This window comes from Equus quagga, chromosome 16, assembly GCF_021613505.1.
Source record: "Equus quagga isolate Etosha38 chromosome 16, UCLA_HA_Equagga_1.0, whole genome shotgun sequence".
In the NCBI taxonomy this organism is placed as follows: domain Eukaryota; kingdom Metazoa; phylum Chordata; class Mammalia; order Perissodactyla; family Equidae; genus Equus; species Equus quagga.
The window spans coordinates 16,984,796-17,007,852 of record NC_060282.1 but is presented as its reverse complement, the minus strand read 5'-3'; the positions used below and the strand labels follow the sequence as shown (position 1 = coordinate 17,007,852).

The 23,057-nt window shown below is 43.3% G+C and overlaps 2 protein-coding genes across 5 annotated transcripts in view; one reads left to right on the top strand and one right to left on the bottom strand.

Annotated features, from left to right (window-relative positions):
- TRMT12 (tRNA methyltransferase 12 homolog) overlaps positions 1 to 19,857 on the top strand; it is a 51,183-nt gene extending 31,326 nt beyond the window's left edge. Inside the window, exons 3-7 of one of the 4 annotated variants that reach the window (XM_046642148.1) lie at positions 10,397 to 10,518; positions 12,471 to 12,552; positions 12,947 to 13,079; positions 14,065 to 14,154; positions 17,418 to 19,857. In XM_046642148.1, the coding sequence (XP_046498104.1) occupies positions 17,952 to 19,271 (1,320 nt within the window). In that variant the 5' untranslated portion in view covers positions 10,397 to 10,518; positions 12,471 to 12,552; positions 12,947 to 13,079; positions 14,065 to 14,154; positions 17,418 to 17,951 and the 3' untranslated portion in view covers positions 19,272 to 19,857. Of the gene's footprint in view, positions 1 to 2,808; positions 2,829 to 10,396; positions 10,519 to 12,470; positions 12,553 to 12,946; positions 13,080 to 14,064; positions 14,155 to 17,417 lie in introns of those variants that run through there. The other 3 variants (XM_046642149.1, XM_046642150.1, XM_046642147.1) reach the window with 3 other exon arrangements.
- Positions 5,919 to 8,756, bottom strand: LOC124227968 (pre-mRNA-splicing factor ATP-dependent RNA helicase DHX15-like). Its single transcript, XM_046642146.1, has one exon. It carries the CDS (start codon positions 8,739 to 8,741, stop codon positions 6,369 to 6,371), a length of 2,373 nt encoding a protein of 790 aa, XP_046498102.1. The 5' UTR covers positions 8,742 to 8,756; the 3' UTR covers positions 5,919 to 6,368.
- Positions 19,858 to 23,057: the final 3,200 nt, after the last annotated feature.

Sequence of the window (23,057 nt, the reverse complement as noted above, 5' to 3'; positions counted from 1 at the left end):
AAAAAATGGTAGGGCTACAATTTTTGTCTAAGGGACACAAAGAAATGCTTAGAAAAGGCAAAGTCACTCCCACAAGGAGCTCAGACCTTGTTGGGCATGGGGGTGTAGAGGTTGCGATAAACACATGAAACTCTAAGTTGACTTGAGGTAAGTGCTGTTTTATGGATCTGGCCATAGCTCACAGTAATTACCTCAGCGTACATAGCAGGGGCTCAAACATTTTGTTGGTGTATCATGTTGATGGCAGACACCATGAGGATAAACATGGAATTAGTAATCAATGTGTGGTACTGCTCATTGCCGTCAGCACTCAGAAGGCGGATAGAATAGTTGGGAGAAAAGCCAGAGAGGAGAGAAAACTTTGGCCGCACTAGAAAAGATGAGCAATATTTTTATGAAGCAAAGATGCAGTTGAGTGAATGTTTAGACAAATATTGGGGACGATAGTGACATTCGTCTGGTGAAAACTCAGAGAGCTAAAGCAGGAAGGGGAGCTGGAGTCCTCGTGTGAAAGGGAGCTGATTTGCCGATCTACATAGGAAGCTAAGGGCTATACTCAGCTCTCTTGACTCCTGGACTTGAGATTTTAAGAGTAGTAAGAAATCAGACTGCATAGGTAAGGTGGGGTACTATATCGAGGAATGAGGAGTTTGGGCATTGAAAATCCAAGGTATGCTTCCTGAATAGTGGAGTGTTATGGAAGAGGCACCAGCCAGCGGAAGAAAGCTAATCCTGCGTTTACACAATGAAGAAAGAATTTGTTCCATTCTACAGTCAGTAAATGTCTGGTGGTTTGGCAAGTACCCAGCATCAGAATGAAAAATTTGCCACCTAAGGGATTTAAAGTAAACACTAAAGATAACCAGGGCATGCAGCAGTGTGGCCTGGACTTTTGACAGCAGCCACCTGTGCCTAATGGTTGATGAGAATCAGCCAAACATTCAGGAATATCAAAGACGTATCACAGCCACAGCACCTCACGCCCTGGTAGACCTGGTGTCCTTGGGTGCAGAGATCGATTTCACGTGTTAGGTACGTGAGTGGAGAAACAACCGTTTAAATCGTCTTATCAATCATTATCTTTTAACTGTGACTCCTTATTTTTCACCAAGCTCTACAAGATGCCTTTTTGCCTGAGATGCTAGCTTCATGGTATAGCTTTCAAAGCTGCAGACAACATGCTTCCCATGTCCAAGATTCAGTTGATGGCAAACCTGTCACTTTAGCCATTTTTAACTATTCCTAGATGATGTTTAGGATGGCTATAAGCTTTTCTTTGATACTGGTCATCGTGACTGAATCGTAGACTTCTAGAACACACCTCTATTGACAGAAAAGGCAAAGGATTATTGGGCCATTGATATATGTTTGTTTTAAATGCAGAGTTGTCAGGGTTCAGGGTGTTTTTCGAGTATGATTTACATACAGTGAAATGCAGTATAAATTCTATAAGATTTCATGAAGGCATACCACCCAAGTTACCCCGTGCCCCTATAAACTACAAAGCATTTCTACCACCCCAGGAAGTACCCTCATGCCCCCTCCTAGTCAATCTCTGCCCCACCCCAGGCAATTGGTGTTCTGATTTCTAGGACCATAGATTAGGTTTGCCTGTTCTAGAGTTCTATAAGTGAAATAATGAATATATATTATTTTCTTGTCTAGCTTTTTCACTCAGCATAACATTTTTCAGTATTTGTCTGTGTTGTTGTGTGTGTGTCAGGAGTTCATTCTTTTTATCGTAGGGCAGTATTCCATTCTCCTATTGGTGGGCATTTGGATTGTTTCAAGATTTTGGAAATTATAAATAAAGCAGCTATGAACATTCTTATGCTAGGTTTTCTGTGGGCATATGTTTTCATTTCTCTTGAGTAAACACATAAAAAGGGGCTTTGTGGGGCATAGGCTGGGTGTCTGTTTATAAGAAACTGCTGAACAGTTTTCCAGTTGGTTGTACCATTGTACATTTGTACCAGCAGCGTATGAAGGTTTCCATGCTCTATCCTTGCCAACATTTGGTGTTGTCAGTATTTTTCATTTTAGCTATTGTAGTATGTGTGTATTGGTGTCTCATTGTGATTTCAGTTTACATCTACATGATGAAAATTATATTGAGCACTTTTATATGTGTTTATTGCCCGTTTATTTCTTTTGTGTGTGTGTGATATGTTTATTTAGGTCTTCTCCTAATTTTTTTGGTGATAGAGTGTTTTGTCTTTTTATTATTGATTTTCTGGAGAGCTTTATATAGCATTGTGAAGATTTTCTCCACATCTGTGATTGTTTATTCATTATTTTTTGATAAGCAGAAATTTTTTAATTTCATGAAGTCTGATTTATCAAGTTTTTTCTTTTTTTTTGTGAGGAAGATTAGCCCTGAGCTAACATCTACTGCCAATCCTCCTCTCTTTTTTGCTGAGGAAGACTGGCCCTGAACTAACATCCATGCCCATCCTCCCAGCTGTGTGGTCTTGGGGGAGTCCTTTCCCTCTCCTGAGCCTTCATTCCCTCACCTATGGCAATGGGGATAATGGTACAGTTTACCATTACCAGTTACCTTTACAGGGTTGTTGTGAGGATCACATGGGTCAGTAGACGCAGAGTATCTAGAACAGAGCCTTTCCTATAACAAGCATTATAAATTTATTTATTCCTGTTGGTAGTATTATCCTTCACTTCTGATCTGGACAACTAACACTGTCTACTTTACTTTTCTTAAGGGCCTAAAAACTATTTTTAAGGTTACAGAAGAATTTCCATGCATCTGACTATTTGCATAACTGTTTCCTTTAATCAAACAAGGCAGAGGCCGGCCTGGTGGTACAGCGGTAAGTGCGCACATTCTGCTTCGGCAGCCTGGGGTTTGCCGGTTGGGTCCTGGGTGCAGACATGGCATCGCTCAGAAGGCCATGCTGTGGTAGGCGTCCCACATAGAAAGTAGAGGAAGATGGGCATGGATGTTAGCTCAGGGCCAGGCTTCCTCAGCAAAAAGAGGAGGATTGGCAGTGGATGTTAGTTCAGGGCTAATCTTCCTCAAATAAATAAATAAATAAATAAAATAAGAAATAGGTATTAAAAACAAAACAAAAAAACGAGGCAATGCGGTGTCCACATAGCACAGCCAGAAGGACCTTTGACTACAATGTACAACGATGTAGTGAGGGGCTTTGGGGAAGGAGAAGATAAAAAAAACAGATTGGCAACAGATGTTAGCTCAGGTACCAATCTTTAAAAAAACCCAAAAAACAATATTTCAAAACAACTACAGTATCCTTGGGTGAATTAAAACTGATTTTTGGGGCCGGCCTCGGGGTGCAGCGGTTAAATTCTCATGTTCTGCTTCAGCGGCCTGGGTGGGCCGATTCAGATCCCAGGTGTGGACATGGCACCCCTTGTCAAGCCATGCTGTGGTAGGCGTCCACATATGAGAATGCCTCTCTACGGATATGCTCTCCTCACTTTGTTGATATTCAACACCTGTGGCCAACTTGGCCTCGTCCTCTCCTGCAATTCTCCCAACAACTCTGTGAAGTGGGTTCTATTATACCCCATTTCCACGTCAGAAAACAGAGTAAGAAAGTAACAAACACCAACAAGGTAGTAGCGAGGATTTGATTTTTTTTTTTTTTTTACCCATGCAGAATAATTTATTTAATTATGTGTTTATTGAAAACACATCTCTGAGTGTCTTCCATGACCAGGCATTGTTCTGGGTGAGATGATGATGATGCTGCTGCTGAAGCAATAATAGCCGGAAATTTTTAATCATTCCCTATGTGCCAGGCACTGTGTTGAGGACTTCATATACATGACCTGGAACTCTCCAACAACTCTGTAAGAGGTGCATTTATTGTCACCCGTGTAAAGATGAAACTGAAGCACAGAAAGCTTACGTTACTTGCCCCAGGCAGCACAATAGAAAGTGATGAAGCCAGGAATGGAGCCCTTCCCACAAGAACCTCCTTACAGACATTTTTAAATCCGTGTCTGTTTACTTCTGTATCCCCATCATCGCACCTAGCACCTGGTATAGCGTTGGCGCTCAATCAGTGTTGATTGTATGAATTTGCTTTTTAAACATAATCCCACAGATAATTTTGATGGGGTGTGTGTGGGTGTGTCAGGGGTGCATATGAGATCACCTTGAGAGAAACTGCTTTGGTGACTGGAATTTCAAAGATGGCTGGGAGCCACAGAAGATCTGGACTAGAAAGAGCATTTGAAGCCATCCAGCTCTGCCGTATTAATTTTCTTGTAGGAAGCTTGGGCCCAGAATATCTAGCTCTACATTGTTCATTTGGTGATGCAGAAGTTGAGGCCCAGATAATTTAAGTGATGTGTCCAGGATAGCACGCTTACTAACTGGCAGAGCCATCCATCCGCAGGCCCAGCTCCATCTTCCCTTGACATCAGATTGGCCCTAGATTCCACAGCAATAGGCCCACAACCCTGCCCCTGTGACAGGCTACACGGCCACAGCCACAGGAGGATTGCTGGGGCTGGGTTCAGACCCACACACGAGTTGTGTCATCTTGTACAAGTTCCTGAGTCTCTCTAGGCCTCAGTTTCATCATCAACAGAGCAGGGATAAAACCCCACTCACAGAGCTGTCATGCAGATGAAGTGAAATAGCGTGTAAGGTTTCCATAGAACAGGGCCTGACGAAAACCTCCAGAATAAATGTCTGTGTTAGACTATATTTTGAAGTGTTTATTTACATGGTTTTGCTTTTCCCCTTTAGCTTTATCTCTTTGTCCCCATCATTTACGAGGCTCATTGCTTGTCGCCTCGGGAGAGATGTAACAGGAGAGAGCAGAAATAGCCAGTCCATCTTCCTGAAACTTTTTCCCAAAAGCCTAATCCCCAGGAACAGGGAAGAATTCCAGACACAAACTGAAAGTCTTGGCAAGAAGTCTGGGGGCAAAATTAAGAAAGGGAAATTCTGTAAAAATTTGGGGTGGGGGAAAACAGAGAGGAGAAAGGTTCTGTAGGTCCTGAGTGAAGAGGGAAGCGGGCCCCACATCCCGGCATGGCCCCCAGGTTTGTCTGGGCAGATGGGAGTACAGTGAAGCTCCCCAAAAAATCCCCTGACCTACCCAAGTGTGGTGGAGAGGCCCAAGAGGCCGCGCAGAAGCAGACAATTGTAATGGCAGCTGACCAGGGGCCCCATTTCCCCACTCTTGGGCATCATCAGAATCTTGAAATCACAGCAAAATTCCAGGTGTCAAGAGGGTCTCCAAGACCATGGCCCAGTCCTCAGTGGGGAGAACCCCAAGGATGGGTTTGATGTTTCCAGCAGGTGAGAGAAAGAGAAGCTTGGGCTAGACATTAAGTTGAATTGCAGAAAATAAAGCAGCTACTGCTTGTTCTAAATGTGGTGGATAAGTGTCCAGGGCCACTCATGGCCAAGAGACCGAGTAAACTCTGCCGGTGGCCTGTGCCCTGTGCACACCTCAGCACACTGCTGGTGGGCCGGAGAGCTGAGGAGCTCAAGGAGGGCAGTGTGTGCTCAGGCCCCGCACCGTGCTGCACGGCCTCCCCAGAACAGCCAGCCCAGAGCCAGGGCCTGTGGGGCCTGGAACTTAAAAATTTGTGGCCCTCTTTAAGAAAAAGAATAGAAAATTAGGAACAAAAAATATTTATTTAGAATAAGAAATTCCAACATATTGCTAACTTTAAAAAAACTGACGAATATCAAAAACATTATAAAATTTGGAAAAATAACACTATTATGAATTGTGCCAAATACATCTATATATGATACCTTTTCATCATTTTTAGCTGCATATTCTTTGATCCCTTCTATGTATGACAACAAATTTGTAGTATCAATTTCCACAGAGAGAATAGAAATATGATTCAGTCTTTTCTCAAACATAGTTGATTGAAGGTTGCTTTTTTTTTTTTTTTTTTTTTTTTTTAGTATAAATAGACTTTATTGAAGTCAGTGCCTCTGTACTGAGACAGAAGATTGTGTCTACATAAGCACAAGTTGTAACATTTCACAACTTCTAAAAGGAATGTCAACAATTACAACGATCATGCATACCATGGTCGATAATCACATTTTAGGAGCATTTTCAACCATTTCTAAAGAAATGCTTATAACATTGTTATATATAGAACTACTTTCAATAAACTGCAAAACATTGATCGACTTTTCCAGTATGAGCTACAGTGTCAACACAAAAGGGAGGCATAAATGTTTAATTTATGAAATCAGAATGGAATATTTACTGTAAAGAAAAATTAAAAAGCTTTCAAATAAAGGCCATTATTGAACCAACGTGAAGAGCACAACTTGAACTTTTGAGTTCATTCATCTTTTAAAGCTGTCCTCTGAATAACTTCAGTTCTAAGCATTGAATTCAGTACTGTGAATATTCCTTGGATTGAAGTTTGGCAATGATGCGGTCCAACTGTCTCTTTGCTTCACACTGTGGGAAATTGCTCATGTCATAATATTGAGGGGCAATTTTCACCAACCATTCTGGCTTGATATCTGTACACGTCCGGATGTAATTCTTTGTTGTAAGAACAAACTCATTATAAAGCACCCATTCGGGCTTGTGGTCAAGAACAGTAGAGGGATGCAACTGAACCACCTGGTTATCTTTCACAGTTAAGTAATGCCCTGTTCGTTCTAAATGTGCCACCTGCATAAAATACCCAGTAACCAAAGCTTTTCTTATATTAATATAATAGTCCCTGCTTGTAAAGTCAGTACTTCGACGAGGCAAATTAAATCTGTCCATAATTCGTGATAGCTGCTGGCGTACATTATCTGCTGACATCAGGGACCTGTAGTTAATGAAGTTGTCATAACACCACTGAACTGATTCATGATTTTGTTTAAAAGCGTGGTAGACATTCAGCAGTGTCAGATGATCTCCATCTATGTGGGCAAATCTCATCTTGGCCTCATCTGCAGCTTTCTTGGCCTCCGTGGGGCGAACAAAACACTGTGGGACTGACAACATAGCAGTAATAGATAGGACCTCATTAGAACAGTTGTAGTCACAACTTGCAATAACCATTTTAGCGAGCTGTGGATCTAGAGGAAACTCTGCCATCATGGATCCCAATTCAGTCAGATCTCCATCATCATTTAAAGCAGCCAGATAATTCAAAAGTTCTAGGGCTCTCATCAGAGTTTCAGGAGCTGGTGGATCCATAAAATCAAAATGCACCAAATCATCAATACCAAGTTTCTTCAACTGTAACACAACTGATCCTAAATTAGAACGTAAAATCTCAGGATAGGTGTTATCCTGCATTTCTGTTTTATAAGCTTTCTCTGTGTAAAGTCTGAAGCACTTCCCAGGTCTGGTACGTCCAGCTCGACCAGCCCTTTGTTGAGCTGAAGCTTTACTAATAGCTGTCACCAAAAGGGACTCAACTCTGATTCGAGGATTGTACACCTTTTGTTTCGCAAATCCAGGATCAATCACAAATACCACACCATCTATTGTCAAAGACGTCTCTGCAATGTTAGTTGATACAACTACCTTTCTTCCAATTGCTCCATTCTGCTTTTTTGGAGGCGGAGGTTCAAAAATCCGTTGCTGCTGCTGAGGTGGGAGTGTAGAGTACAATGGAATGATTTTAATGTCACCAACTTCCGGGCCCAAATCATCAACCTCACGTTTTATTCTCTTACAGGCTTCATCAATTTCCTCTTGACCAGTTAAGAAAAGGAGAAGATCTCCCTCCTCCTCTTCACACATATGAATTTGGATCACTGTTCGAATCGCTGCTTCAAGATAATCTCTCTCTGGTTCGGGAGTATAAAAGATCTCGACAGGATGTGTACGCCCAGGAATAGTTAAGAGAGGACAGTTATCAAAGTAAATCTGGAATTTTCCTGCATCTAGAGTAGCGCTCATAACTATAACCTTTAAATCTGATCTCTGTCTTACAACTTCCTTCAGAACACCCATGAGAATATCTGTAGCCAATGTCCTTTCATGAGCCTCATCAAGAATTATTACACCATAACGTTCCAGAAGGGGATCATTCATAGCTTCACGAAGTAACATCCCATCAGTCATATACTTAAGAATGGTTTTTGCACTACTGCAGTCTTCAAATCGAATGGAGTAACCAACTTCCTGGCCCAACATCACATCCATTTCATCAGCAACTCTCTGAGCCACACTCATTGCAGCCACTCTCCTGGGTTGGGTACAGGCAACTCCTCTCTTGGGTCCTGGTAATGATCGCATGTACTCCACACACCACTGTGGAATCTGTGTTGTTTTACCAGACCCAGTCTCACCAACCAGTACAAAGGACTGATGTCTAACTAGGATATCTGTAAACCTATCCTTGTATTCCCAAACAGGGAGCTGAAGCCGCTTCTTTAGAATATCATAGTATCGAGGAGTATGGGGTAAGTTGGTAAATGGATTAATGCACTGTGGAAGTGATGTGTGTCCTGCATGTCCAGTGTGTGTTGAATGAGCAGAATGTGTTGAATGTGTTGAATGTGCCGAGTGGGTTGAGTGAGCTGAATGAGAAGCTTTTAGAGGTGGTAATCCAGCACTGATAAGCATAGCATTTGTAGAAGCTCGCAATTCCTTCTCTTTTTCTTTCTCCCTCTCCCGTTCTCTATCTCCTCTATCACGTTCTCGGTCTCGATCTTTAGATCGATCTTCACGATCCCGGTCACGATCTCGATCCTTCCCATCGGTCCCCTGAAGGTTGCTTTTTATTATTAATGGTTGGAATGCATAAAACATGAAACTTCATCACAGGCATACTTTCTGTTTTTATTAATGCTACTGCTTTGTGGCCTGCAAACACAAGAATTCTGATAAATTCAAATTTGTACATTGCCATCTAAATTTTTTATTTAAAAATATATATTTTATTAATGTATACAACGGTGAAAAAAACTAGATTTTCAATTTTTCTGTCTTTGGGACATTAAAGCAACAGCAAATGGCAAATTTCTGTCTCCCTTGATTTTATACAGAAGAAACATTCAGTTGCACTCATATCTTTTAAAATGCTTTCATGTGGGGGCTGGCCCAGTGGCCCAGCGGTTAAGATTGCACGTTTCACGTCTTGGTGGCCCGGGGTTCGCCAGTTCGGATCCTGGGTGCAGACGGGGCACCGCTTGGCAAAAGCCATGCTGTGGTAGACGTCCGACGTATAAAGTAGAGGAAGATGGGCATGGATGTTAGCTCAGGGCCAGTCTTCCTCAGCGAAAAGAGGAGGACTGGCAGTAGTTAGCTCAGGGCTAATCTTCCTCAAAAAATAAAATAAAATAAAACAAAAAGCTTTTACGTGACAATGTGTTTTGGCCCTGTCGTATTTGATTTTCTGGCTGGAGCTGCACTACTGTAATCATAGGAAAGTATAATGCTGGGTTTTCCTTTTCTTATTTTGGTTTACACAAAAAATGTAACGTTTTGGAAAATTCTCAGCTAGCAAGCACTTCGTTTTAAAATTTCTTGACAAAAGATCTAATCACATTGTGAGGGGGATGACCTATTTGTCTTATTTAAGATGCATGGGTCAAGTGACAGGGCATGCTTTTGGAAACTCAAAGGAGGGCTAAGGTGAGACATAAACATCAGGTGTCTGCGTCTTTGCCTGCTGTCCGCGCGCGCTGGCTGCGCTGCTGGCATCTCGGCCAGGCTGGCCTTTTGTTCTTTTCCTGCTCATGAGTTGGTTCTTGTCCTAGAGCAAGTTTCTTCTTGTGGATATTTGTCTATGTTTTTGCTCTATTCTACCAAAATGGGATCTAATCCAGAAAACTTGAAAACTCCTGAGGTCGGATGATGAGTGGTATAATGATTAAGACCTGGAGGCTGGAACATGGGCCTGCGGCAAGATTCTAGTGCTTTGGTATTCCATTTAAGCTGTTTAATGAGTGCTGTGGGTTTCTAAAGTGGAAGAGTATGTCTTAGTGAGTTTAACTTGTGTTGAATGTGATTCTTCACTAGATATCCTACTCTTTAAGTTTTTAAAAAATGTATGGTGCATTTATGATTATGTGTGTTGCACTATTGAGTATATTCCTGACAGGAGAGAACTTCCATCTTAACCATTGTTGAGAACTGAATCTTCCACTTAAAATTGTACATGTCTGGGGGCCAGCCCGGTGGCACAGTAGTTAAGTTCACATGTTCCGCTTTGGCGGCCCGGGGTTCCCCGGTTCGGATCCTGGGCGCGGACATGGCACTGCTTGTCAAGCCATGCTGTGGTAGGCGTCCCATGTATAAAGTAGAAGAAGATGGGCACGGATGTTAGCTCAGGGCCAGTCTTCCTCAGCAAAAAGAGGAGGATTGGTAGCAGTTAGCTCAGGGCTAATCTTCCTCAAAAAAAATAAATAAAAGAAAATAAGATTGTACATGTCTGAATATTAAAATAATTTTCTGTACTCTAGTTATTGATCTCTTACTTTTGAAACCTGGTCCGTGACCTGCATCCTCCCAGTGCCCAGCACCAGAGAAGGTGTTCGCGTCCCCACGGGACATCTGGACCTGCACTTTTGCATCAAGATGCCAGGTGAGTCAGCAGCTTGTCATAGAAGTGTTCCTGGAAACTATTCCTAAGCCTGAAGAGCTAGCAAGAACTTACCTACATACAGAACTGAGCGCAGTCATGTAAATGTTTCCCACTAACCCAAAACTAAATGTATTCTTCTCTCAGCTTAACCTACTGGGTCCCCAAAATGCCCGCAGACACTCCAGAGTCAACGTATGTGAAGGGCAGTGTGCCAGAAGGAAAGGTGGCATGGAGTGACACAGTATCTTAACCATTTGTGGTTAAGACATCGTACTTTTGCAAATTTTACAAAAACACATGATCTTCTGAAACCCTTGTGTAGGGCCCCTCACAGGGTTGGAAAGAGCCTGTGCAAGTGAGGGGACCTGAAACTTAAGCTTCATTAATGTCACAGCAAATCTGTTTCTGAGAACAGGAGAGAAGCTCACTAGCTGATGCTGTTCCAAGGTTGAGTCTAGTGTAAACAGGGGCCCCACACCTTAATTCATCTGGTGAGATTGTTACACATCTGGTCTCCCGAAAGCAGAATGACTTGACTCTGAAAAGTCATTTCTCAACCAACAGTCATCCTGTGCAGCTCCTTGCCCAGGCGCTGTGCTGAGGGTCAGAGCAGAGAGAAGCAAATGTGGGCCCCTGCTCCTGAAGGGGTCACTGTCTGGCGAGGTGGATCTCTGTGCTCTGTGGCATGTGCCACGTGTGAGAGATGGACAGAGATTTTAATGGTGCACTAACAGAGGCATGAGTTCCTCCAGATCTGAGGGTGTGGGAGGGAAGGAAAATGGCTGGGGAAGGTGGGAGGGGGTGCTGCCTGAGCTGAGTTTAAAGGGTTTAGGTGGAGAAGAGGGGTAGGGATACCCCTCATTTTCTCGGGGCCATGATAGGTCATCTTCTTTCATGATTTCCTAAAACCTACAGGTGCATGGACTGGCCAGCTGGGCAGAAGCATGCAGTGGGCAGAAGGCAGGTTCCCAGAGCTCTCACTGCAGCCACACAAAGGAAGTGACGCCCTTAAGCACTTCCTTTGGGAATGTCACCCACCCATTCTATTTGCCCACGAATGCTTCCCCTGGTGGAGACACCTGGCAATACATTCCAACTGGGCCATTCTCTTCACTGGCTCCAGGTTTTTATGCCAACAACTGTAATCCAGAGAGCTCTAAATTGTGTGTCTATATATTTTATTTATTAATTTTGGAAAAGAGTTATAGTACTAATATATTATGTACTTCATTGCATATATACAGATATAGAAATGAGAGATATGAGATACAAAAAATGAATCAAGAAAGGAAAAGTTTCATATTTTCCCTCCTCACCCACTGGGACCCTCTTGCGTACTCATGGGGTGCATTGCATCGTTTTGGAGATCTCTGAAACCCAGTGTTGTCACACAGTGCTTGAAAGCAGCATGGGGCAGTGGTTAAAAAAGCAGACTCAGGATTTAGTTGGCCTGGATGTGATTCCTGCTCCCCCACTTCCTAGCGGGGTGACAACCTTAATATCCTTTTCTTTAGAACACGAAGAATAATACTGCACACTTCACAGAGTTACTGGAAAAGTTAATTACTATGGTAAAACATTGAAGTCAGTGCCTGGCACATGGTAAGCACTTGGTAAATGTTCCTCAGTGCTACTATCAAAAATTATTTAGGGGCTGGCCCGGTGGTGCAGTGGTTAAGTGCACACGTTCTGCTTTAGCAGCCTGAGGTTCGCCCGTTTGGATCCCAGATGTGGACATGACACTGCTTGACATGCCATGCTGTGGCAGGCGTCCCACATATAAAGTAGAGGAAGATGGGCATGGACGTTAGCACAGGGCCAGTCTCCCTCAGCAAAAAGAAGAGGACTGGCAGCAAATTAGCTCAGGGCTGATCTTCCTCAAAAAAAAAAAAAAAAAAAAAAATTTAAATCTTTTTTTTTTCTACACTGTCCAAAAAATAAAAACAAAACAGATGGGAGGAAAAGGAAAGAGAAGCCTGGAAGGACTTCCTGAGGAAGGTGATCCTCAGTCTGAACTGGAGTTTTCAGAAACTGGTAAGAGTCTGCAGGGTGAAGGCAACCAGAGTCAGCTCAGGCTTTTCTGAGCTAAACTATATTGTGGAAACTTTTTCGCAGATGCTCTTCTTTGCTCTTACGTCTCCTTTCTGTCTCTCATCTGAACTCCTCTCCAGAGCCTCTGTATGGTTTCCAGCAGCTTTTTTGCCCACTGCCTAGAGGAATGCCCTCAATGGCTGATGTTTGCTTACTCTCACTTATGCGTCCCCCATTATGGGGACCAAAATGTAAAACCAACCCGCCTCCAAGCCTCCCCAGCAGGCAGGGGTGGCCATGGGACCCCTTTCTGTCCCAGAGTGGGAGGCAGAAGTCTATGGGGCGGGCACTTCTTATTCCTTTTGTTCTGCTCTATTCCTGCTTCGTTTTTTCACAGAGCCTAGAAGTGTAATGGCCATCTTGAAACCACAAGGATGAAAGAGTCACCTAAGGCTGGGAAGGAGCCTGGTTTACTGACGATGTCCCTGAACAGTTACACCAGCCCTGGACTTCTTTTTATATTAAAAAATGTACACCTCCCCACTTATTTTGAGCTGCTGTTTGTTGGGGGTTTTGTTACCTGCTGCCAAACACACTCACACATCTGGATTAGCCATGTCAGTAAGGATGTCTAACAGAGATGAATGAAGGGCGGCCTGTGGGAAGAGTAGGACCCCTGGGGAGCCCTGGCCATCCAACCATCAGAAACCCGAACTTTCCTGTCTTCAACCTCTTTGGTGCTGGTTATTGCTGCCATCTAGTGGCAATATTTTGGAAGTAAAACACTCTTTCCGGCCATGAACTTTTTTCTTCAGATCTTTCTCCTTTCCATCCATCATTCATTCATTCATTCATTCATTCATTTGTGCATTCTAAAGATATTTTATGAGGCCCTACTATGTGTGTGGGTCCTCATAAATACAATAAGGATACAATAATGAGGGGGGAAATCCAGCTCCTGTCCCTTGAAACTGATACACTAGGAGACTTTCATGAGCTAACGAGGGATAGAGAAAACACACATTAAGTACATTTTGGAAGTGTGAAGTTTGAGGTGCCTGGGAAACATCAAATGGGGGAAGATGGTAGACAGGTGTACCCATAAGAAGCAGCAGTCAGTGAGGTGGGAGGAAAAGCAACAGAAGGTGTTCTTCAAAATGCAAGAGAAGGACAGCTCGATCTCTTCTCCACTCTCACAAAGCACTTGAAATTGTAACTCCAATAGCACTTAACTCATGGCATTAGTTATCCGTGAGTGTATCTACAACTCAGAATTGAGTTCTGTGAAGGCAGGAACTACATCTTATTTGATTGTCTATGCTTTAATGAGCTTAGCACTGGGGAGTTTGTCAAATAGTTGGTGTTCAAACAATGCAGAAGTGATACTAAAATGAATGAACAAGTGAAGAGGCACCCACTGGAAGGGACAGGCATCCCAGGGGCAGCAAGCAGAGTGAAGAAAGGTAGGAAGAGAAAAAGGAGAAGGGAAAAGCAATTATTCCTCTTTATTTCCAGGCTCCAGGATCTCTCAAGCCATGGAGGAAAGCTCTTGTGAATTGAGCCAGCCAGCCCAACACCATTCAGAACCTCCTTCCTACATGAAAGGTGACAGCGTACAGGGGAGAAAAGCCCTTGAAGACTCAAATGCAGCCTCTCTTGTGAGGGGCTGGTGGATGGTCCCTACATCTTGAATGTGTTTGGCATCTCATCGAGAAGAGGTGGTAAAACAAACTCGTCTTCAGCTGGAGTCTCTGTGATTGAAATTCATACGGAATGTAATCGTTCCAGCCACATTAGGAGAGGCAGCTTCATGAAAAAGTTTGCCCACCCTCCCCTCTCCTCTCCTCTCCACTTAATTTCCCTAACCTACTTCTCCTTACTAAGTAATTATCCTCTTCTGCATTTGAGCTCATGGATTGTCTACAAGCTTGTTTATTATTGTCATTGCTGGTTTCTTTTGCTTTGTTGTGGTTTTAATGAGTTCAAGTGACAGAAATGGTAGGGAAAGTGAGGTCATGTGCCTAAGTGATGGTGGACCAAGGTGGCCGTCTACAAGTGTGGCTCATTTGTAAATCTGCAGTTATTAAAAGGACCATTTCCAACTCTCAAACATTAAGTTAGCTTTCAAATCAAACCCCCCAATATTTTGTTTATCTCATATTAAAAGTAAGGTGTGTCTGGGTCAAAGTCTGTACTACCTTATTTTAATTATTGTTGCAAGATATCAGACTGACTTTGGAACAGAAGGAAACCTGGAGAAGAAACACTTTGTAAGATATGACTTCTCCCATCGCCCACTACAAATAAAACTAAAGGGAGCTGCCATTTGTGTGGGACACAGAAAACAATTTCCTTAGTGTGTTACAGATTTTCTAAATATGTTTCTAAGATTTAAAAATACATTTGTTCATCATATATAATTTGTAACTAGAGAAAAATGTACAAAAGAAAATGGAATTACCTATAATTGCATCACATCCAGGAATCATTGTGAATCACTGTTCACATTTTAGAGCTTGCCCTAATAAACTTGTTTAAATACATGAATAACATGGCACTACCTAAGGCATAATTGTATATTTTGCAATTTAACACTGCATAAGGAGTAACCTCCATGTCATTAAAATTTCTTATGATCATCATAATAATTGTATATTTCCATCTAAAAGATGTACCATAATTCATTTAACCATTCATCTACAGGCTTAAGTAAAACAGAAAGGACTATTTTAGTTTGTCAATCTTTGTCTGAATTTCTGATTATTTCTACCTTCATGGATAGATTATTGCTTCAATGGGTACAAACGTGTTCAAGTCTCTTTGTGCTCAAAGCAGTCATTCTCTTAATAACTATGGTATTTGCCAAGCAATGACTTATGACCAGGAACTATACAAGATGCTGGGGATATAGCAGTAAACAGAAAAAGAACTTTCCCCATCTGTGAGAAGATTATCTGCTACTGGCGGAGACAGGCATTTAAGACTAAACAAGTAAATAACAAACTAGGGTTAAAGAAGAAATTAACAGTGTTAAATAGACGTAACAGTGGAGGGAAGAGAGTGACACTTGTAGAGAGAGTGTTGAATGAAGGCCCCACAAGAAGATGACCTTCAGACAAATCCCCAGCCACTGTATCTTCTAGGGGAGGGGCATTTCAGATAAAGGGAACAGCAAATACAAAGGTAAAAGCATAAGAAAAGTCTTGATCTATTTTAGGAAGTGAAAGGAGACTGATGTCCCTAGAGTGTGGTTAGCCTGGGGAAAAGTTCCATCTCAGGCTGATTTAGGAGCCAGATAGTGCATAGACTGGTGGGCCGGCAAGGAGCAAGGGCCAGGGCAATGGGTAGGCAGGAACAGTTTGTCAGTAGGAAGGGAAAGGATCAGAAACTATGTTTTGAAAACTCTCATCCTGGTTGGTATGTGGACAATAAAAAAGAAGGTATGAGTCCTATTGGAAAGACCACTGAGGAGGCAGCTGCAGTAATCTATGTGTATATGGAGTATATAAACACATGGCAGCTGACCATCAAATAGTTATAGGAAGTTGAGGAAAAGGAGGGGGAGAGGTGATTGAAGATACTTTCTAAATGGTGTGCCTGACTAAATGGATGGATGCTGGAAAGTATGGCACTATTATATATATGGGAGGCGGGGGGCGGTGACAAAAAGAAATCTGTTTTAGACATATTAAATATGAGTTGCCTATTAGACACCAAATTGAGATATCAAAGATACAAATGGTATTAGAGTTGGGAGTGGGAGATATGGAGTGGTGAGAAATATGAACTTAAATATCAGTAGATATGAAGAGTCAAGAGAGATGTTGTTAAAGATGGCAAATGGCAGTATATTTATATACTGATAGGGATAATCCAGGAGAGAGAGAGAAATTGAGAGCACCAAATTCTAACCACTAGACCGCCAGCGACAGAAAGAAATTGAAAGTGCAGGACATAGAGAGGATTCCTGAAAAACTGAAGTCCTGAGAGAACCCTGGGAGACAGACTAGAACATGCCTCCACAGTATTCTGACTAAGGTGTGTAGAAGCCGGAAATTTATTCACCAACTTCCATCAGTCACTGGTTGAGGGATGCTCCCTGGAGATGGGGGGATGGGGTATTAATTCCCCAGGATTTCTGGCCTGTCCTGGACATGGGCTAAGCCAATTCTGGTGAGGAGAGAAAGCCATCAGGCAAAGACTCCTAAGTGCTTGCAGTTAGAAGCCATTGGGTTGGCATATACAGGAATGGTGAGCCCCAAGGGTATATGAAGCACTAAGAGGGTCTTCTACACTGTCCTGCTTGACGTTTTCTCCACGGAATCCGAGTCTTAACCATAGAGACCAGACTGAAAACAACAACAACAACAACAACTCTGATTGATACTGAATAGCTGTTGAGAAACAAAAAGGTGGTTTAGTCATAGCCTTGTGCCTCCCATACATATAGACCTGAACTGGGCACTTCAATTAATGTTAACCTCTCTGGGCCTCAATACCCTAACCTGTACAATGGTGGCAAGTAAGTGGAAAGGCTAAGGGTTCTTTACAACTCTTATTTTCAATTATTTGAATTTATCTGTAGGGGAATTCCCCTTTGTCCTTATTAGATTCTATCAAAGCATTCCAACAAGTATTTAATATCTGCCATATAACCATTCCACTTGTTACATTATATCTCTTTTGAGTATCTACTCTTTACTAGTCACTGTTCAAAGCATTTTATTTATAATATCTCTAATCACTACGGCAGTCATCTGAGGAAGTCAACACAGTTTCCATTTTATAGGTGAAGGTTCTGAGAGGTGATTTGATTTACCCAAACTCAGATCCGTCTGACTTCCAAACACTTGTTTCTTATACTGCAGGACAGTGAGATGGTGAGGACTATCTCTGCAAGGAAAAGGAATGGGGAAGCTGGATCTGATTCTTCACTCTCAGCAAATACGGTGGCCACGCATCGGATCTGAGAGCGGCTTGAGACTATAGGAAGCCTTTTTCCAAATTCAGCCCATCATTCCAGGTTCACTTCTCCTTTTGGATTCGTGAGCAGCACTGAAGAGAGCGCATGAGGGCTCTGAAGGATACCGACTAATCTGAAGTTTTTGAGCCCACACAGTTCCTCGTTATTATTAACGTCCTCTTAGGCTGAAGCAAGCAATGGTTCACCACAATAAAGATGGCGGCAGCTGCTTCACCACGGCAACGACAACGCAATTTGCCAACAAGCGCGTCAATATCGTTTAGTGCGGGCCTGCCCGTTTTACGTCACTTCCGGCCCCGGCACAGCGGCGTGCGCGCCGCTCTTCCTGCTGCGGCCGTGGCTGTACCGAGGGAGGTGAGCGGACCTTGAGCGGAGGAAGACTCACGGAGGGAATTGTAAAGAATGTGGGGCCAGCAACATGGACAGAGAAGGTGGGAAGCCCGCGGCTGTTGTCGCAGTTGTGACTGAGCCTCGGTTTACCCAGCGATACAGGGAATATCTCGAGGAGCAGAAACTCCTGGATAGACAGCACCGCGTGGAAAAGATGCCAGATGGCACCGTGGCGCTACCCGTGCTGGGAGAGGCCCTCCTGGAGCAGCATCTGTGGGAGCTGAGGAATCGTGTGGCCCCAGGCAGCACCTGTAGGCTAACGCAGCTCCTGGATCCTGTTCCTTCAAAGAAGGCCCAGGGTTGTTCACCTGCCCAAAGGCTGTGTCTTGAGGTGAGTCGCTGGGTAGAGGGCCGGGGAGTGACGTGGTCAGCGGAGTTGGAGGATGATTTGCCCCGATCTTGGCAACGACATGGTAACCTCTTGTTGCTGAGTGAGGACTGTTTCCAAGCCAAGCTATGGAAAAATCTGGAACCAGAACTCTGGAAGACGGTTGCTTCGGCACTCGGTGTCCAGCGTTTGGCCAAAAGAGGGCGGGTATCACCGGATGGCGCTCGAACTCCAGCAGTGACTCTGCTGCTGGGCGACCATGGCTGGGTCGAGCATGTGGATAATGGGATCCTATATAAGTTTGACGTGACCCAGTGCATGTTCTCCTTCGGAAACATCACTGAGAAGCTCCGAGTGGCATCGTTGCCCTGTGCTGGAGAAGTGCTGGTGGATCTCTACGCAGGGATTGGTTATTTTACATTGCCGTTCCTAGTTCATGCTGGTGCTGCTTTCGTCCATGCCTGTGAGTGGAACCCTCATGCTGTAGTTGCTCTGAGAAATAACCTTGAGATCAATAGAGTAGCACATCGGTGCCAGATACACTTTGGGGATAATAGGAAACTGAAGCTTGCAAATATTGCGGACAGGGTGAACCTGGGGCTGATTCCTAGCTCTGAAGAAGGCTGGCCCATTGCCTGCCAAGTGCTACGACAGGATACTGGGGGCATTTTGCATATCCACCAAAATGTGGAATCTTTCCCAGGGAAGAATCTCCAGTCTCCTGGAAGCAGTGAAATGGAGAAGGAGGTTTGGCCTTATCCTCAGCATATTATCACCAAACAATGGAAAAATGGAGCTAGCAGGGATTCTAGGAGAAAAATACTGTCGGCAGCCACCAAGCCAGAGTGGCAAAGGTGGGCGGAATCTGCAGAAAATCGCATTGCCAGTCTTCTTCAGCAGATGCATGGGAAACCATGGAAGACAGAAATCCTGCACATCCAACTGGTGAAATCCTATGCTCCCCACGTGGATCACATAGTCCTCGATCTGGAATGCCGCCCCTGTCCTCTAGTTGGCTAGAGAAGGTGGATCCTGAGACACAAGGATCTACGTGTGAGTGATCCTTAATGCATCAGCTCAGGCCAGGATCTCACCCCTCTTGTCTCCTGGTAATCTAATATTTTGTGGCCCTGAAAGCAGGGCCAAAACCAATCCAAATCATTTCATTCATCTTCCATTAACATGTTAAGAATGAGCTACATATCTGGGAGAAGCAGTGTGCTCATTGAAATGAGGCTCATCTGTGCAAACATGAATTCCGAATTCTGACCTCAGTTCTCTCTGACCTTGGGGACAAGGTTCCACTATTCTTTTGGGCTTCGATTTCCTCATTTGCAAAATGAGGGTTTCTTTGAACTTCCTCCCATGGCTGTTATCTAAGAAGCAGTTGTACACAGGGCATTGGTTATTTAAGGGTGAGGGACACAGTGCTGTTTCCAGATCCGCTCCAGCTCCAATATGGAAAATTGACTCGAGGGGAGCCAGGATGGAAGCAGGGAAACCAGTGAGGACGTTGTCCAGGCATGAGGTGATGGTGGCTTGGACTAGGGTGGTAGCAGTGGGAGGGTTGGTGGATTTGAGAAATAAAATTGATGGGACTAAGTAATGAAGTCTAAATCGAAGCATTAAAATGGTGCTGCTTTGTTACTATGAATGACTAAATAAGGGAGGGAATAGGGCTAAAATTACTCCAGCATATTAACTCCATTCTCCTACTTGAGCATTCTTTTTTGTTTTTGTTTTTTTGGGGGGGTGGGGGGAAGATCAGCCCTGAGTTAACATCTGCTGCCAATCCTCCTATTTTTGCTGAGGAAGCCTGGCCCTGAGCTAACATCCGTGCCCATCTTCCTCTACTTTATATGTGGGACGCCTACCACAGCATGGCTTGCCAAGCGGTGCCATGTCTGCATCCGGGATCTGAACCGGCTAACCCCAGGCTGCTGAAGTGGAACATGGGCACTTAACCACTGCACCACCGGGCCAGCCCCCTGAGCATTCTTAAATAAGTGGATGTGTAGGGGGGATGTCATATATTTATTGTGGTAGAAAAAGGGTTAAGAATGACTGCTTTAACTCACAGGGAAACTACATTTCCAGCCTTAGGCTTGTGCAGTAGCTGCCAATTGCTAGCTATTTTAAAAGTTTGCATTAAAATCTTAGATTTTTACAGGCCTCAGACTCCCTCGTCATCCTCCTTCCCTGGCCGACATAAGGAGGTATAGGAAATGAGAGGTACTCTGCAGAGTTTCAAGCCTCACTTTATTTTATGGCTGTCTGTCATCTCAATGTTCATCTTTGGAACGACTGATTGTAAAGAATCAGTCTGTTTACCTTCGGGATGACTGATTGTCAAGAATCACCTTTCAGAGCTTTGGTGTGCTTTGAAACCATCTGGGCTGTTTGCCTGATGGAGGAAATATAGAAAAGTGTAACTTTATCAAGATTATGATTGCAACTGGCATTTGGCTGGCTAGGTTGCACTGGGCTGCTTGTCTTGCTCTTGCAACAGTGGCAGTTAGCACAAGATTGGTGCCATTTGTGTTATTTCACAAATATTAAGTGCCTACTATGTACATGAGCTGTAGGAAATATACGTTAGATAGAGTCCATGCACTGAGGTGCTCACAACCTAGCAACAGAAATAACGTAAGTACTCAAAGCATTGGAATACAATACAGTAAGTGCCATATGAGTGATAGCAAGTTGTAGGAGGGCAAAGGTGGGGAAGAAAAGTTCTGAGAATTGCATGGGGACATCTTCAGAGAGGTAGTGTTTGAATTGGCTCTTAAAAACAGAGTAAAACTTTGATAAGTGGAGTCAGGGTGGAAACATGCTGGTTGAAGAGAATAACAGGTGCAAAAGTTCGAATGCCCAGAAAATGTTTGGAACATTGTCATTAGATCATTTTGGAACAGAAGCAGCAGTGGGAGGAGTGTTGAAAATAGGGGTTGTAAGGATTAGAAAGAACAGTATCTTGTACACAATAAGCCCCCAGGAAATGTTAGCTACTGTGTGATCCCACCACAGAAGGTGGCGGGGGGCTGCTTGTTTCCATTCCCATCCCACAGGAGCCCCAGAACTCATCTCCTCTTTTACATATTGGGTTTCTTTCAACGTGTGTGCCTACAGCTTTCTCTCAAACTAAAGATGCCAGGCTGGGGCTTGAGCCAATATGGGGAGGAAGGCAGGAGAGAAACAATGAGGACATGAGTCAGAGAACCACTTGTCCAGGGGCTGAGGAGTAACCTTCCTGTCCTAAGCTGCGGATAGTCAGCTGATGTCAGGTGCATCGGAATGAATTCATTCAACCTATTGTATATATCAGGCCTTGAGTGTTCAACAGTGTAAGAAGATTGAGAGTTAAAGAATGAGTAGGAGTTATGTGTGAATGGAAGAAAATAAGGGTCCCTTAAGCCTTTTCTCCACTTGAGTATATCCATTTATGTTACATCTTTCTCTGAGCACTTGCTAGATTGGTCTGGTCAGGAAGAGGCATCTAATGTAAGCAAGGAAAAAACACTGAAAGGGTCAGGAGGCTCACGGAGTCCTTGTCACTTCAGTGCAGGAATTAGTAAAGCTCTAAAGGCTTCCTTTGTGACCATCAGTATTAGTTGCCAGTTAATGCACCTGCTTGATGGAGATGTCATGATTAAAGACAATAATAATTTTATTTAACTCCCTCAACCATGAGTGCTCTATTTTTTAACTCTATAATTTTAATAATTTATGTGCATGTATTAATATATGAGTATAATGTATGCATTTTAAATATACAAACATAGAAACTTAAAATGATGAGAAAGAAATAAACAGAAAAAGCATTTTTTTATTAAAAAAATTTTTTTTTAATAATTATGCTTCTATGCATCTTTTTGGTGAGGAAGATTGGCCCTGAGCTAACATCTGTTGCCAATCTTCCTCTTTTCTTTTTTTACCCCTCCCCAAAGCCCCAGTACATAGTTGTATATCCTGGTGTTAGGTCATTCTAGCTCTTCTATGTGGGAGACGCCTGCCACAGCATGGCTTGATGAGTGGTGTGTAGGTCCACACCCAGGATCCAAGCTGGCGAACCCTGGGCCACTGAAGCAGAGTGTGTGAACCACTCAGCCACAAGGCTGGCCCCAGAAAAAGCATTTTAATTCAGTTTCTCCTCCCCTGGGCACTCATGTGAAAAGATACCCAATATATGTCATTCTGGACACACTCAGGGTGCAGCCACATCACATGGGGCAAGTCATAAACTAGTCATCTTCAAACTAAGATATTTGAAATGATTACAACTGTTTAAATATTTTTAAAACCAATGAAAACCCAACCCAGCTCATACATTGCTAGTGGAATTGTAAAATACTGCAACCACCTTGGAAAACGGTTTGGCAGTTCCTCAAAAAGTTGAACGCGTTACCATATGACCCAACAGTTCCATGCCTAGGTAAATACCCAAGAGAAATGTACATATGTGTCAGCACAAAAACTTGCACATGAATGTTTTTAGAGGTTATAATAGTCAAAGTGTGGAAACAACCCAAAAGTCCGACAACTGATGAATGAATAAACAAAATGTGGTATACCCATATGCTATAAAACAGAAGGAAGCACTGATACTTGCTACAACATGGGTGAGCCTTGGTAACATAATGCCAAGATAAAGAAGCCAGTCACAAAAGTTCACTTATTGTATGATTCTGTTTATATGAAAAGGCCAGAACAGGCAAATCCATGGAAACAAAGTAGTTTTCCTGAGGCTGTGGGAGGAGGGGATGGGGAGTGGCTGCTGATGGGTACTGGGTTTCTTTTTGGGGTGAT

Excerpts from the sequence above, each read along its gene's own strand:
- LOC124227968 (XM_046642146.1), bottom strand. The coding sequence starts at position 8,741 with ATGTTTTATGCATTCCAACCATTAATAATAAAAAGCAACCTTCAGGGG.